We start from the raw sequence: 11,930 nt of genomic DNA on the forward strand, positions 1-11,930 counted from the left end.
AATCGTGTCTGTCACTTATCTGTACCCTCAATCTTACAAAAATGTAACGGTATTTATATAGGTCTTCAGGTCTCCAAATAATATCGGTCTCCACTGAACCCAACTCTATATATATATATATAACTAAGAAATAAACACTATACATGTTTATATATAATAATATTCTTAGTTAATGATCTAAATGTTTTTGTATAAAATAAAAATGTACTTTGTCTTTTTTATTGTTCGGAAAAATGTACTCATCTTTAACCTAAGTTTAACTCTTAAGACAAGAAATTATACATTATTAATTGTCAAATCAGTTGAGTAAAATTAAATATTCATATTTGTTATTTTAAATTTTACTGAAATACATAGATACTTCGAACTAGATATATGTTTAATAGTGTGTATATATAATAATAATAATAATAATAATAATAATAATAATAATAATAATAATAGATTGAAGCTATCTTTTACTATACTGCCTCCGTCTCATGATATTTATATGAATGATTTGGGCACAAATGTTATGATATTTATATGAATGATTTGGGCACAAATGTTAAAAAAGGGGAGATTTAAAGTGGAAAAAGTAAGAAAAGTGAGTAAGGTTATATGATCGATTAGTATTGAGGGTATAAAATAAGTGTAATGGAGGAAAATAGTAAATATTAGTGGATTTAGTTATTTTTTTTAAAATATATAATTTTACTTTTTTTAATATTTTTAAAAGTATATAAAATTAAATGGGGCTATAACAATATTGATACCTCTAATTGGGCCACGCACAAGGCACAACAATGTATTCGCAAATGAAGTTTTCAATATTTATGTTATTGGGCCTGGCTATTTGCTACTAGGATAAAATATACTTGCCGATAATGCCTCGCATAACAATTAGTATGGCCTTAACTTTGCGCCAACCGGCACTTTGGTAACTGTATTCCAAAAAGGTATCAGTATATTTTTATTAACTAAATTCTCATCTTAAAATATAAAAATAAGATTCGTAATTTAACAATAATTTTCATGCTTTACTTTCTAATTGTAAACCTATTGATAAATTAGATTTACTTTTTATTATGTTTTAATTCGGAAATAAAGGTTCTGTTTGGCAAATCTAATAAGTCAGCTTATTGAATTATAAATCCGTAATAGCTTATTAACGAGTGCTCTGAGCTCTGATACCATGTTAAAAAACCAGTTACTATAAAATCAGTTACTCTCAAATCTCAATGTGTTAGAGAATGACCTTGAGCCATCAAAAATATTGAGCACCCCATAGCTCAAGATTATTCTACTATCATTTAGATCAAAAACATTTAGATTATTAACTAAAAATATTATTATATATAACCCGCCACCCCGACTTACACATCTCCTTCCACCTTTCTTTTGAGATCCCGGAGAACCCGGGCCATTTGCTCCTGCTTAGATTCCTTTTCTGGTTCTGAGTCTGAAGAGACATGGATCCGGCGTGCCTTCCTCTTTAGTATAGCTTCCTCCTCTTGGACCCTCTTTTCAATGTTAGTTTTGGCATTGGCCTCTTCTTCTTTTCGGATGCCATCCCGGAGCGTGGCCCTCTTGATCTCGTCTCGGGCGTCCTCTAACGGCCTCTTAGTTCTGTCAATTCGATCCAAGACCGAGCCCCGGGATTCTTCCGAATGCTCTTCGTGGTCCTCAGGACGGGTTTCAGGAGCCTTGTTCTTTTCTTTCCACAGGTCCATAGCCGCTTGAATCTGCTCTGGGGTCATATTTCCCCAAGGGTTTGTAGAGGTTTCAGCATACTTGTGGGCTACTTTCTCTATAGTTATCCTATGGTCTTCGGGCTGAAGCTGAGATGAAGCACGAGCTGTGGGGGGCTCTTCATCTATATCTTCCATTTCGCCGTCCCTGGGCGGGGCAACGGTGGGCTGAATGGTTCCGGAGATCGAGGTTTTGCTTTTTCTCGTGGTCATTAGTTTCAGAACAGATTATGGGAGATGGTACCAGGATGTGTGACTGTTCTGGAGGAAAAAACAAGAAAAGTAAGTTGTAAAGAGGGGGTTTTTGTTTTTACCAGAGAGAGGGTTTCTTTGGTTTTGGAGCTGTGTAATATGGCTGGGGATGACACCACACCACCGGAGGTTCAGCCCCTCCTTCTAGCGCCAATGATAACTCGGTTTCTTCCCAGGTCTTCTCCTTTCTCACACGAGCTGGGACCAGACTTCCGTAGCGGTTGGAGTGTGTTTAACCTGCTAAGTAGGGGTTTCTGCAAAACAGAACCGGAGGGGGGGTTGTATCCCGCGGCAACTCCGGTGTGAGAGTAAGAAATGGGCTTTCTTAAAGAAGAAGAAGAAGAGGGAAGAATGAGTTATTCAAAATATATGTGATGGTGTGTGTATAAGTGTGTAACAGTCAAATGTTTATCAACCTCTAAAACCCTCTTTTTGGGGCCTTTTATAGGTCCCAAGATTTAGGATTTTTGGGGCTTGTACCTCTTCATCCTGGCCTTTGATCGTTCTTGGTTGGTGATTGGTTGGACGGTTCAGATGGACTGTGTGGTCAGGTGTCCTTTCTCCATCAGAGTTGTCTTGGGATGTTTACCAATGGACGGCTGAGATGCAATTGTTCCATTTTGGGTAACATGAGACAGTTGACTCTTTTGTCCTGTGCCACGTGGCACCGGGGACCACCCCGGCTTGGGCCTGAGGTGTTATCTCTTTTGGGCCTCTGTTCTTTTATCCGGGCCTGTTTACTTCTGGCCTATCATTTGCCTCCCACTCCCTTATGCGGGTTTTCCCGGATGGGGGAGTAGTTGTCTTGGAAAGATTTTCACTCCTTTGATTTGTGGCCCCTGACCCCGGGATGTTGTTGGGTACAAGTCCTTGGGATTGTGTTTGGGTAGGCCCTTTCGTTCTTGGCACTTGGAAAATTTTTGTCATTTTTCATTTGATTTGTAGCCCCTAACCCCGGGGTGTTGTTGGGTACAAGTCCCCGGGGTTGTATTTGGGTAGGCCTTTTGGTTCTTGGCACATGGAAAATTTTTGTCAATTTTCCTTTGATTTGCGGCCCCTAACCCCGGGGTGTTGTTGGGTACAAGTCCCCAGGGTTGTGTTTGGGTAGACCTTTTGGTTCTTGGCGCTTAGAAATTTTTTATCATTTTTTCTTTGATTTGCGGCCCCTAACCCCGGGGTGTTGTTGGGTACAAGTCCCCGGGGTTGTGTTTGGGTAGGCCTTTTGGTTCTTGGCACTTGGAAAAATTTTGTCATTTTTCCTTTGATTTGCGGCCCCTAACCCCGGGGTGTTGTTGGGTACAAGTCCCCGGGGTTGTGTTTGGGTAGGCCTTTTGGTTCTTGGCACTTAGAAAAATTTTGTCATTTTTCCTTTGATTTGCGGCCTCTAACCCCGGGGTGTTATTGGGTACAAGTCCCCGGGGTTGTGTTTGGGTAGGCCTTTTGGTTCTTGGCACTTGGAAAAATTTTGTCATTTTTCCTTTGATTTGCGGCTCCTAACCCCGGGGTGTTGTTGGGTACAAGTCCCCGGGGTTGTGTTTGGGTAGGCCTGGGTGCAGATGTGACAAGTGGGTAGTACTTTATCGCTTTTCCCTAAGTTTCAGGCGGCGGTTGAGCTTCTTTCACGAATATATGTGTAAGTATATGTGTGTATACGAAACGTTGCAGTTTTATCCCCCTTTTCTCCTCAAAAGCCGCGCCTTTTAAATAATTACAACAATGTAATCATTAACTGCAGCGGTTATTTTCTCGACGCTCAGGATTGTGCCATGTGTTTTCATTTGATGGACTGGATTGCGAGGCAGTTGAGTGGGTTACCTCTCCATTTGTGCCTATAAATACTCCCCCTTTCTCATTTCTTTTCTCTTTACTCCACTGCAAACACAAAAACTTTCTGCCATTTTTTCTCCAAGTCGAATTTGGGAGCTCTTTTGTTTTTTAGGTCGCCTTATTTCTCCTGCTTTCTTGTAAGTTTTCGAACTGTTCTCGTTCTATTCTTTTGTTTCTTTGTGATTGTTTGGCGAATACTTGTAGTTTGAGTTTTGAGAATGCATGTGTGTCCAAGTATCTGAATCAGTTTACTTTTGTTGTGTCGCATTTTGGTGAGTCAAACAGGCTGTTGTTTGTTGTTTAGGTTTATAGCTTTTGTTTGCCAAGAAACGATTTACGCTTGTAGTGAATCTGGGTTTGTGTTTTAGTATCTGTATATGTTCGAATAAGGGTTTTGATTTATGCAAAAAACTGGGCTTGTTCTTTGTTTTTATGACTGTTCATAACATGTGTTATAGGCGCATATATGTATGTATAGGTTATGTGATGTATTTTGGTGTTTTGATTGTAAGGTTAACTATTTCTGAGTAGCCCTTATTTTTCTTTCTTTTTCTCTTTCTTCCCGAACTGGCATAGACTCCGGGGTTATATGGTTAGGAGGGGTAGAAGGAAACAATTAGCTAACCTGAAACGTAGACCTGACCGTCCCCATTTTGGATTTCCCGAACATTCTTCGAGTGACTCTTCCCCGGAACCAGAAAACATGCCTCCCCGTCGCCAAGCTGTAGTTGAGGAGTTGTCTACCTTCCTATTAAACCCCGGGCAAACCTTGGATAGGAGAGATGGGTTTTGGATAGACATAGACCATTACTTTGTTCAGACCCGTGAGAATAGTCCTCCCCACGATTACTACTTTAGGGACCTTACTACTGCTTATAGGCCCGGGGGCATAGAACCTTATGATGGGGCCCGTATGGATCAGCTTTTCTATAATGCTCCTGGGACTAGGTATGTTCCAGCTCCCCATCATCCCGACCTCTCTGAGTATACCTTTCAGCAGATAGATGACATGGTGAAGGCCGTTTTTCATTTCGGGGATGATATGGAGTGGAGGTGGCCCGAGCCTCACGAAAGGGTTTATCACCGCCCTGTTGGTGGTTGGGTAGGAATTCCCTTAGAGCATCTGCGTAGCATGAGGCCCAACCTTCATCAATTTACCAAGTCTCTGTGTCGCGACGTCTACGGGATACCTTTCACCTAGCTGGCCCCCAATTCTGTTAAGTGGGTTTCTTGGTTCCTTGCCTGCTGCCATGTAAAGAAGTATCTTCCCACGTTTAAACTTTTCCACTACCTTTTTAAGATTAAGAAGTCCACCTTGCCTCCCCTTTTTGAGTTTACCTTTAATATAGATGGTTGTGGGCTCCCTTCCGATGCCAAAAAGGCTCCCGTCTTTATGTTGAACTCGCTCCGGGGCTGGCACCAGGAGTTCATCTTCGTCCGGGGCTGGGACCTGGAGTTTATGCCTTTGTACAAAGCTGTTTTGAAAAATAACAGGTTCCCATCCGAGCGACTCGGTGGAGATGCCCTTGTGAAGATGTATGACTTTGTGGTTGCTCTTGGTGCCCAGTGGACCCGGAATACCTTTTTAGATAATCAAAAACTGTTTAATGTTGGCTGTAAGTGTTTTACATTAGTAGTTTGTCCCTTGTACTTTTCTTCATGTATATCTTTGCCTTGTTCCTTTTTATAACTGTTGTTCCTTGTGCAGGCCTTCCCCTCCTTAATCCTTTCCATTACGCTATGTCGCAACAATTCAAAGATTTGGCCGGAAGGTTTAAGAAGATTGGTGGCGCCATTCAATTGGACTCAGGGAAGAAAGCAGCTGGTGGAGGTAGTGGTTCTCAGACCTGGGATGCTGGTTCCTCGAGAAATAGTGTGAGGCAAAGTGCTCCGGTGGTTACTACACCTGCTGTCCCGGAGCCTGAAGAGGTTGAGGTAGTTGAGCTGGAAGAGGTGGAGGTTGGATCGTTGAATCCTCATAAGAGGAAGGCTGAGGCAGAGGTTGCTGGTGGTTCTGGAACTCCCCAGCGTAGGAGGGTTTCTGAATCGGGTCCTTCTGAGGAGGAGAGCCAGAAGTTGGTGGAGGAGGATGCGCTGAAGAACCTCTTAGCCCGGATGACTTTGGATGATCGCCGGAATGAAATGTTTGACAACTATGCCACTCCTGTTGACTTTGACTGCTATGCCACGGAGGATCTGGATACCTTCCTTGATCACCTTGTCTGGGATGTTTCGGAGGTAAGGCTGTTCCCTTGTCATTTTCTCTCCTGCCCTTGCGTTAGTACTTAGTCGTTTTATTTTCAGGCCAATGCTCGGATCAGCGGCTGCTCCACCATTCTTCACAACTTCCACATAAGGGAGACCAAGAACAAAGTTGCGATGAAGGAGTTAACTAAGGAGAAGGAAAGCTTCACCAAGTTCCGGGAGGTGAAGGAAAAGGAGTATCGAGAACATAAGAAGGCTGTTGCTGAGGCGGTAAAGTCTCGAGAGGCTGCGGAGCAGCTGGTTGGATCCCTCCGGGCGGAGGTGGAGAACTTAAAAAAAGAGCTTGCTGCTAAGCCCCGGGCAGAGGAGGTGTTGGAGTCCTTCCGGGGTACCCCCGCTTACTATGAGGAGCTCAACAACATGATCTTTGAGAAAGTCAACATCTGCTGGGACATTGCTTCTGTTTATCTGGCTAAGAATCCGGGTGGTGATATGGACGGATTCATAGAGATGTACCTCGCCGAAGAGCTCTGTCGTGAAGAAGCGAAAGCTGCTGAGGCGTGTACTTCCGGGGCACAGCCGCCTCCGCCTCCCGAAGAGGGCCGCGAGAAAAGTCCTCCTCCCCCCGAGAACTGAAGAATGAAGACCCAGACCTTATGCCTTGTAATTTGTTTTTCGTAACTTGCTGTTATTTCTTACATCGAAATTTTTCTAAGTACACGTGGTTCGTGTTGCGGTCCCCGGGATAGGGGTCAAAATTCTAACTGAATAAAATTTTAATGGAATAAAATTTTCCAAGTACACATGGGTTGTGTAATGGTCCCTGGGGAGGGGGTTTAAAATTTTAATGGAATACAATTTTCCAAGTACACATGGGTTGTGTAATGGTCCCCGGGGAGGGGTTTTAAAATTTTAATGGAATAAAATTTTCCAAGTACACATGGGTTGTGTAATGGTCCCCGGGGAGGAGTTTTAAAATTTTAATGGAATAAAATTTTTCAAGTACACATGGGTTGTGTAATGGTCCCCGGGGAGGGCTTTTAAAATTTTAATGGAATAAAATTTTCCAAGTACACATGGGTTGTGTAATGGTCCCCGGGGAGGGGGTTTAAAATTTTAATGAAATAAAATTTTCCAAGTACACATGGGTTGTGTAATGGTCCCCGGGGAGGGGTTTTAAAATTTTAATGAAATAAAAATTTTCCAAGTACACATGGGTTGTGTAATGGTCCCCGGGGAGGGGTTTTAAAATTTTAATGGAATAAAATTTCTAAGTACACATGGGTTGTGTAATGGTCCCCGGGGAGGGGTTTTAAAATTTTAATGAAATAAAATTTTTCAAGTACACATGGGTTATGTAATGGTCCCCGGGGAGGGGGTTTAAAATTTTAATGGAATAAAATTTTTCACGTACACATGGGTTGTGTAATGGTCCCCCGGGGAGGGGTTTTAAAATTTTAATGGAATAAAATTTTCCAAGTACACATGGATTGTGTAATGGTCCCCGGGGAGGGCTTTTGAAATTTTAATGGAATAAAATTTTCCAAGTACACATGGGTTGTGTAATGGTCCCCGGGGAGGGGTTTTAAAATTTTAATGGAATAAAATTTTCCAAGTACACATGGGTTGTGTAATGGTCCCCGGGGAGGTGGTTTAAAATTTTAATGGAATAAAATTTTCCAAGTACACATGGGTTGTGTAATGGTCCCGGGGGAGGGGTTTTAAAATTTTAACTGAATAAAATTTTCTAAGTAATATAGCGGCAGTGATCGAATGATAGTAGAATAATCTTGAGCTATGGGGTGCTCAATGTGGAGTTTTCATTTAAATCATAATAAAGCAAAAATACATTCCGGGGAAAACGTTGAAAATTACATCAAGCTGCTATAGCCTAAAAGTAGAGGAGATCCGGGAATGCGCGCCCTACCTTTACTGGTAGAATTTCCTTAGGCGGGCTCCGTGCCAAGTGTTTGGGACTTCGGTTCCTCCGAGGTAGCTTAACTTGTAAGTTCCTGGTCGGAGCACTTCTTTAACCCTATAGGGGCCTTCCCAGTTGGGTTGGAGTTTTCCTTGATTTGTTGGGTCCGAGGCCTCGGTGTGCCGGAGTACCAAGTCTCCCGCTTCGTACTCTCTGATTTTTGCCTTCTTCCCAAAGTAGAGTTTTGTCTTTTCTTTGTAGCCTTCCATCCTTTTTATCGCCTTGTCTCTTACCTCATCTAGGAGCTCCAGGTTGGTCTTAAGTCCCTCAATGTTTGAGATCACGTCAAAGTTAATGACCCTGTGGGAATGGGACCCGATTTCGATTGGTATGCGGGCTTCGGTACCGTACGCAAGCTTGAAGGGGGTATCATTCATTCCCGTTCTGGGGGTGGTTCTGTAGGACCATAGGACTTTTGGAAGCTCATCAGGCCAAGTTTTCTTGGACTCTTCTAGTCTTTTTTCCAGGCTCCGAAGTATGGTTCTGTTAGTTACTTCGACCTGTCCATTCCCCTAAGGGTGCGCAACCGATGCTCTTTTATGCTTGATTCCGAGCTCTTTCAGATATGCCTCGAATTCGGACCCGATGAACTGCGGGCCATTGTCGGAGACGAGAACTACAAGGAGCCCGAACCTCATGACGATGGAATCCATAAACTTGATACAATCTTGTTGATTGATTGTCCTCATGGCCTTGGCTTCTGCCCACTTTGTCATGTAATTAATGGCCACCAGGACGTAGCGGAGGTCACCTTTTGCTCGGGGAAAGGGGCCCATGATATCTATGCCCCAAACAGCAAATGGGATCGGAGATAATACCGATGCTGGAAGGCTGGGGCTTTGCCTGGGAACGTTGCTGAATTTCTGGCACTGGGGGCATTTCTTAACATAAGCGATGGAGTCGGAGTGGACTGTGGGCCAGTAATATCCTTGTCTGATGACTTTGTAAGCTAGAGATTTGGCCGCCAGGTGGTCTCCGCAGATGCCTTCATGGACTTCTCGGAAGCAATAATTGGCCTCATCTGGGTCCACACATTTCAGGGTGGGTGCTGAAAAGGTTCTTCTGTATAACTGACCATCTTCCAGGAAGAAATGAGCAGCTTTGTGCTTTAAGTATCTGGCCTTATTCTGGTCTTCCGGGAGCGTCCCATCCCTTAAGTAAGCTATGTAGGTGGTCATCCAATTGTCTGGGCTCCCGATGCACAGGATCTCAGCTCGTTCTGTGCTGGGTACTTTGAGTTCTTCGAAGTACACTGAACTGACGAGGTCCGAAGTATTTTGCATGAGCTTGGATAGCTCATATGCTTTGGAGTTCTCTTCTCTGTTGATCTGAAGTATGGTGATGTCTGGGGTGGCTTCCAGGATATTCCGTACCATTGTCTGGTATTGTGCCAATGTTGGATCTTTCGCGATATATTCTCCACTGGTTTGCTTGACCACAATCTGAGAATCACTGTAAACGATCATCTTTGAAATACCAAGAGATTTTGCCAATTTGAGCCCGGAGATGAGCGCCTCATATTCAGCATGATTATTCGTTGCCTTGAAACCAAAAGTTATTGCCTGTTGAATGGTGAAGCCCTCCGGGCTGATTAGGATGAGGCCCGCTCTGGACCTTTCGGCCGTGGATGATCCATCAACATAGAGCTTCCAGAATTCCGTTCCCGGTTTGGTTCCTTCCGGGGTTATCTCTTGGGGGGAGGGTAGTTTCCGCTCCGGGAAGGTGCATTCCATGACGAATTCGGCTAAGGCCTGGGCCTTTATCGCCGTGCGTGACACGAACTTTATGTTAAATTGGCTTAATTCAATGTCCCAGTTAACCAGCCTTCCGGAGGCATCTGGCTTGTGAATGATCTTCCCGAGCTGCTGATCTGTGACCACTCTGATCTCTCGGACTTGGAAGTGTTGCCTCGGCTTCTTGCTGGAGTGTACAAGGGCCAAGGCGAATTTTTCCAAGTTTGGGTACCGAGTCTCGGCGTCCTTGATGACTTGGCTGACATAGTAGATGGGGATCTGTATTCCTCCTTCCTCCCGGACCAGTGCTGAAGAGACAGCCTTGGGGCCAGCGGCGATCTAGAGGGATAAAGGCTCTCCGGGCTTGGCTTTTGATAGCACCGGGGGGTTCATCGGGTGCCTCTTGATTTCTTCAAAAACTGTGTGGTATTCTGGGGTCCAGTCCACTAACTTCTTGTTCCAGGCACCTTTTAGCAACTCGAAGAATGGAAGACATCTTTCCGCCAGCTTCGGGATGAACCTGCGCAGGGCCGCTAGGCATCCCGCCAACTTATGGATGTCTTTCTGAGTGTGAGGTATCTTCATTTCTATTATGGCATTGATTTTCTCCGGATTTGTTTCTATTCCTCTTTCGCTGACCAAGAACCCCAGGAATTTGCCTTAAGGTACACTGAATGCACATTTCTCCGGGTTCAGCTTCATGTTGTATCTCCTCAGGTTGTCGAAACACTCCTCGAGGTCTTTTATGTGATCTGGGACTGTGAGTGACTTGGAGATTATGTCGTCTACATAAGATTCCATATTCCTTCCCAGTTGGCTTTTGAAAATAGTGTTCATCATTTTCTAGTAGGTGGCTCCGGCGTTGATGAGCCCGAAAGGCATCATGACGAAGGCATAGACTGCCCTATGCGTGATGAAGGCTGTTTTGGCGATGTCTTTGGGGTTCATGCGGACCTGGTTATATCCTGAAAAGGCGTCCATAAAGCTGAGCATTGTGTGGCCCGAAGTTGCAATGATCAGCTGGTCAATGTTCAGGAGGGGATAGGAGTCTTTGGGACATGTAACGTTGAGGCTCGTGTAGTCGACACACATTCTCCACTTTCCATTCGGTTTCTTGACTAGCACCACATTGGCGAGCCAGTCGGGATACTTGATTTTGCAGATGATTTCGGCCCTGAGCAGCTTCTCTACTTCTTCGTCTATTGCTTGCTGTCGTTCGGGGGAAATGTTTCTCCTTTTCTGTTTGATCGGTCTTTTCCTCGGGTCCACGTCCAGACTGTGCATTGCCACGGACTGATCAATCCCGGGCATATCTTCCGGTGCCCATGCGAATACATCCGCATATTCCCTTAGCAGCGAGATGAGTTTTTCCTGGAAGGATGTCTCTAGGCCTTTTCCAATTTTCAACTTCCGGGTGGGGTTCCCGGGGTCCAATTCTATCTCCACCATCTGGGCGGCAGGTTCTACCTTGGTTTTCTCTCTTATTTCTACAAATTTCTGTATCCGGGCGTCGGCGTTGGTTACGTTGTATCTCGAATCCTCTATCATATTAACGTCCAACTTTAGCCTTTTACTGAAATGTTCACGATGCTTCTTGCGGCTTTGGCCTTTGGGTAAGGCCATTGCCTTCTTTCTGTTTTCTAGATCAGTTTCGGCCATGACCAGCGCCTGTCAGTAGCATTTTCCCGATGTACCCCGGTCTCCCCTAAGTTCTCCGATGCCTCCAGGGGTGGGAAACTTCAGCTTCAAGTGAATTGTAGACGGGATGGCCCGAAGTTTGGTGATGGTGGATCTTCCCAAAATCATGTTATAAGAGGATGCAACGCTTATCACGTAGAACTTCATGATATGAGATACCTGCCGGGGTGCGGCATCAAAGACCACGGGGAGGTATATTACCCCGCGGATCGAGATCATATTGTTCCTGAATCCATAGAGAGGGTCTTCGAGGCATGGATCAATGCGGAGGTGTCCCAACTTCATCCTGTTAAGGGTATGCTCGAAAACAATGTTAGCTGAGGAACCATTATCAACCAAAATTCTTTGTACCTCATTGTCAGCGATGTCGAGAGTCACGGCCAGGGCTTGGTTGTGCTCGGGATCCAGGCCTTCATAATCGGCATTGGAGAAATATATGTGCTCATCTTCAGTAGGCTGGATCATCAGGACATTATTGTCCTCATCTGGGCTCCGGGGTGGGGAGGA

General features: G+C 44.5%; 2 protein-coding genes across 2 annotated transcripts; both read right to left on the minus strand.

The window, feature by feature from the left end:
- Positions 1–7,943: 7,943 nt before the first annotated feature.
- LOC141715212 (uncharacterized) lies at positions 7,944–8,369 on the minus strand. Its single transcript, XM_074518690.1, has one exon. The coding sequence runs from the start codon at positions 8,367–8,369 to the stop codon at positions 7,944–7,946; it is 426 nt and encodes a 141-aa protein (XP_074374791.1).
- A 135-nt stretch (positions 8,370–8,504) lies between these two features.
- Positions 8,505–10,266, minus strand: LOC141715214 (uncharacterized). Its single transcript, XM_074518691.1, has 2 exons — positions 10,177–10,266; positions 8,505–10,064 (listed from the first exon to the last, which is right to left on the minus strand). Exons 1-2 carry the CDS (start codon positions 10,264–10,266, stop codon positions 8,505–8,507), a joined length of 1,650 nt encoding a protein of 549 aa, XP_074374792.1.
- Between the last annotated feature and the right edge of the window lie 1,664 nt (positions 10,267–11,930).

Source organism: Apium graveolens, chromosome 3 (genome assembly GCF_009905375.1).
Source record: "Apium graveolens cultivar Ventura chromosome 3, ASM990537v1, whole genome shotgun sequence".
Classification (NCBI taxonomy): domain Eukaryota; kingdom Viridiplantae; phylum Streptophyta; class Magnoliopsida; order Apiales; family Apiaceae; genus Apium; species Apium graveolens.

Coding starts and splice junctions, on each gene's coding strand:
- LOC141715212 (XM_074518690.1), bottom strand. CDS start 8,369: ATGAATGATACCCCCTTCAAGCTTGCGTACGGTACCGAAGCCCGCATA.
- LOC141715214 (XM_074518691.1), bottom strand. CDS start 10,266: ATGCCTAGCGGCCCTGCGCAGGTTCATCCCGAAGCTGGCGGAAAGATG. Junction 10,065..10,176: donor AAAGGTGCCTGGAACAAGAA/GTTAGTGGACTG, acceptor TTATCCCTCTAG/ATCGCCGCTGGCCCCAAGGC.